At 36.5% G+C, this 3,098-nt stretch overlaps 1 protein-coding gene across 1 annotated transcript; it reads left to right on the top strand.

Annotated features, from left to right (window-relative positions):
* Positions 1 to 52: 52 nt before the first annotated feature.
* On the top strand, positions 53 to 3,098 carry LOC144559830 (IQ domain-containing protein IQM2-like). Its single transcript, XM_078308972.1, is given in 10 exon segments — positions 53 to 350; positions 353 to 468; positions 577 to 691; positions 788 to 853; positions 956 to 1,044; positions 1,141 to 1,231; positions 1,319 to 1,465; positions 1,751 to 1,843; positions 1,946 to 2,047; positions 2,393 to 3,098. Coding segments are annotated over 10 exon segments (1,554 nt in total). The 5' UTR covers positions 53 to 104; the 3' UTR covers positions 2,882 to 3,098.

Here is a 3,098-nt window from a genome sequence, read left to right as displayed (position 1 = left end):
CCCCAAAATTAGCTCAATTATAACCCTCTTGTTTTAATTTTTTGTTTTGTAGAGGTTATTCAAGTAAAGTTTAAAGATAAACAAGTCCAATTGAAATCTACGACATGGGGTTATTTCTTTCATACGCATCACAAAATCCCTCTCCTATGGAAGACTGTGTTGATACTCTCCTCACAAAATCTTTTGGCTCGGGCAAATTTGTTATAGAAGGATCTCTCAGTTTCAAGAGAAAACAAGAGGCCGACTCATTTCATGTCGAAACAGAGATATCTATTAAGAGCCCGAGATACGACAACCCAATTACGCCACCATTAGCATTTTCTAAATCAAGATTTACTCCCAAGAAGAGAAATTCATCGACCCAGAAAGCCCAAAGCACGAAGCTGCTGTTAAATTACAAAAGGTTTACAAGAGCTTTCGTACCAGGCGCCAGCTTGCTGATTGTGCTGTCTTGGTAGAACAACACTGGTATGGAATACCCTGTGCAGAATTTTGTGAAGCAAATTTGTTGACACGAAGAACCTTAAAAAAGAGCTGTTGACACTTACTCATTTCTTTTCCTTTTTATTTTTTTAGGTGGAAACTATTAGACTTTGCTTTGCTAAAGAGGAGTTCTGTATCATTTTTCGACATAGACAAGCCTGAGTCGGTTGTTTCAAAATGGTCAAGGGCACGGACCAGGGCTGCTAAGGTAGTCTTTTATTAAATTATGCTAATTTTAGTAACAGTTTGCGAATAATTATTGTGAACTGGCCTAGTCTCAACATCTTTATTTTGTTTGCTTTAGGTTGGTAAAGGTCTATCGAGGGATGAAAAAGCACGGAAATTAGCATTGCAACATTGGCTCGAGGCAGTAAGTAATTTAAATTTTGTCAAATTTGAAAGTTTGATAGTTCTTTTCTACTGCTATTTAGCTGCATATAAACTTTGAATTAACAATTTATTATTTGTACAGATTGACCCTCGACACAGGTATGGCCATAACCTTCACTACTATTATGACTGCTGGCTACGTTGTGAAAGCAAACAACCTTTCTTCTACTGGTAAGATGGTTTTAATCTCACAATGTTTTGTTTGTTACTTTAAATAGATTTATCATTGTAGAGTTAACCAAACTATGTATATACAATATATGCCAGGTTGGATGTAGGAGAGGGGAAGGAAGAAAACCTAGACGAAAACTGCCCTCGATCAAAGCTCCAACAACAGTGCATCAAGTACCTTGGCCCAGTAAGTACAAGAGGAGGGGGGGAAGTTAATATTCTATGAAAATTCTTATTGAATGATTATTTATTGTTTATATGACTTCTTCTACAGAAAGAAAGAGAGGCCTATGAAGTGATAATTGAAGAAGGGAAGCTCATGTACAAGCAAAGTCAACAATTGATAGATACATCAGAGGGGCTGAAAAGTGACAAATGGATCTTTGTTTTAAGCACTTCAAAGTCTTTGTATGTTGGCAAGGTACATTTTCATTTTTTTTTCCTTTTTTTATGTTTAATTTTTTTCATATAAAGTATACTTATATTGTTGGACCAAAACATAATATTTTATGCCCCTAAGAAATATAAAAGCTGCTATACTTAACCCTATTAATAAAAAAATTAATAATAATGTCCTCAAATGCCAAATTACCCTCCCTCCTTTAGTTTTTCTGGTATATGCATGACACTTTGAGGTTTTGCAGTGTTATGCTAGAAACTGCCCCTTTTACATTGATGCTAATTCTGTACCTTCTTCGTTATGCAGAAGAAAAAAGGGAAATTTCAGCACTCGAGTTTTCTTGCCGGTGGAGCTACATCTGCAGCCGGGAGATTGGTAGCTGAAGACGGGCTTTTAAAGGTGTGCATATAATTTTCTGAGCCAATAGAAACTATTAATTACTTCAAGTAGTTGGTCTGAAGAGCGTCTTATTTACATAGTTTTGTTTTCCTTTTCATGTAGGCTGTGTGGCCGCATAGTGGTCATTACCGTCCCACAGAGGAAAACTTTCAGGAATTCATGAACTTTCTAAAGGATAACAGTGTGGATCTTACAGATGTTAAGGTGAGAAATTTTACTGAAAAGCACATAATTATGCTGAAAAAAGCACCACCTCATCTGGGGTGAAATTGATATGAACCTCACCTACGGGTTTTTCATCAAAAAAAAAAAATGATAGGAACTGTTTAGCGATGCTATGATACTTGTAATTGGTTAATGTGCGGATATCTTACGGTATTTGGCTGGTACGAGATGTCCCGTCATTTACCTGACACTAAAGGGTACTACAGGGAATTAACCACAATCAGATTATAGAACTCAAAATGTGCAGGAATTTCCAATTAAATTCATTGAGACAAACTTCTAGTGCTTCTAAGATCTTATATTTTTAAAATTTTCCTGTTGCAGTTAAGTCCAGAAGAGGATGAAGAATTCTCAAATAAGCTAAAAAGCATCAGATCTGAACTCAGCATAACTAGAGAAGAAGAGGAAGAAAATGAAATGCAACCTTCCCATAGTGCCGGTTCAGTAGTTACCGCTCCAACAGAAAAAGCCCAAAAGAGTTTTGAAGAAATTATACCCCAAGAATTATCATCCTCAGTCAGTGAACTAGAAGAAGAAAACCAAGAACTGGAGCAAGTGGCAGTTCCAAAAGAGATAATTCTACAGCGAATAAACTCAAAAAAAGGCTTGAAATCATATCAGTTAGGAAAACAGCTCTCATGTAAGTGGAGCACAGGAGCTGGGCCTAGGATAGGGGTTGTAAGGGACTACCCGTCAGAATTGCAGTTACGCGCACTGGAGGAGGTGAGCCTTTCTCCTAGAAGTGCTGGTGTCTCTAGGTACTTTTCTCCACCACCAAGTGTGGCAAGTCCAAGAAATAAGGAATTCTCATAAGTTGGGGACAATTTTTATTCCATTTTTGTCTTTTGAATGTAGGAGGCAGTTTATTATGTAGTTACTATTTTTTGTTTCTTTTTACTTGGATAGATGAATTTACTGTATAGGTTGTTAGAGTATAGTAGTATACCATTCATTTGTTGACAAGGTTACAACACTTGTTCATTTTTTTATAACATAAGAGCAGTAACGTTTGTAAGAAAATTCTGACTCA

Source organism: Carex rostrata, chromosome 9 (assembly GCF_964058835.1).
Source record: "Carex rostrata chromosome 9, lpCarRost1.2, whole genome shotgun sequence".
Taxonomy (NCBI): Eukaryota; Viridiplantae; Streptophyta; class Magnoliopsida; order Poales; family Cyperaceae; genus Carex; species Carex rostrata.
Note: the sequence above shows the minus strand (reverse complement) of the source record. Positions and strands in the feature narration are given on the sequence as shown.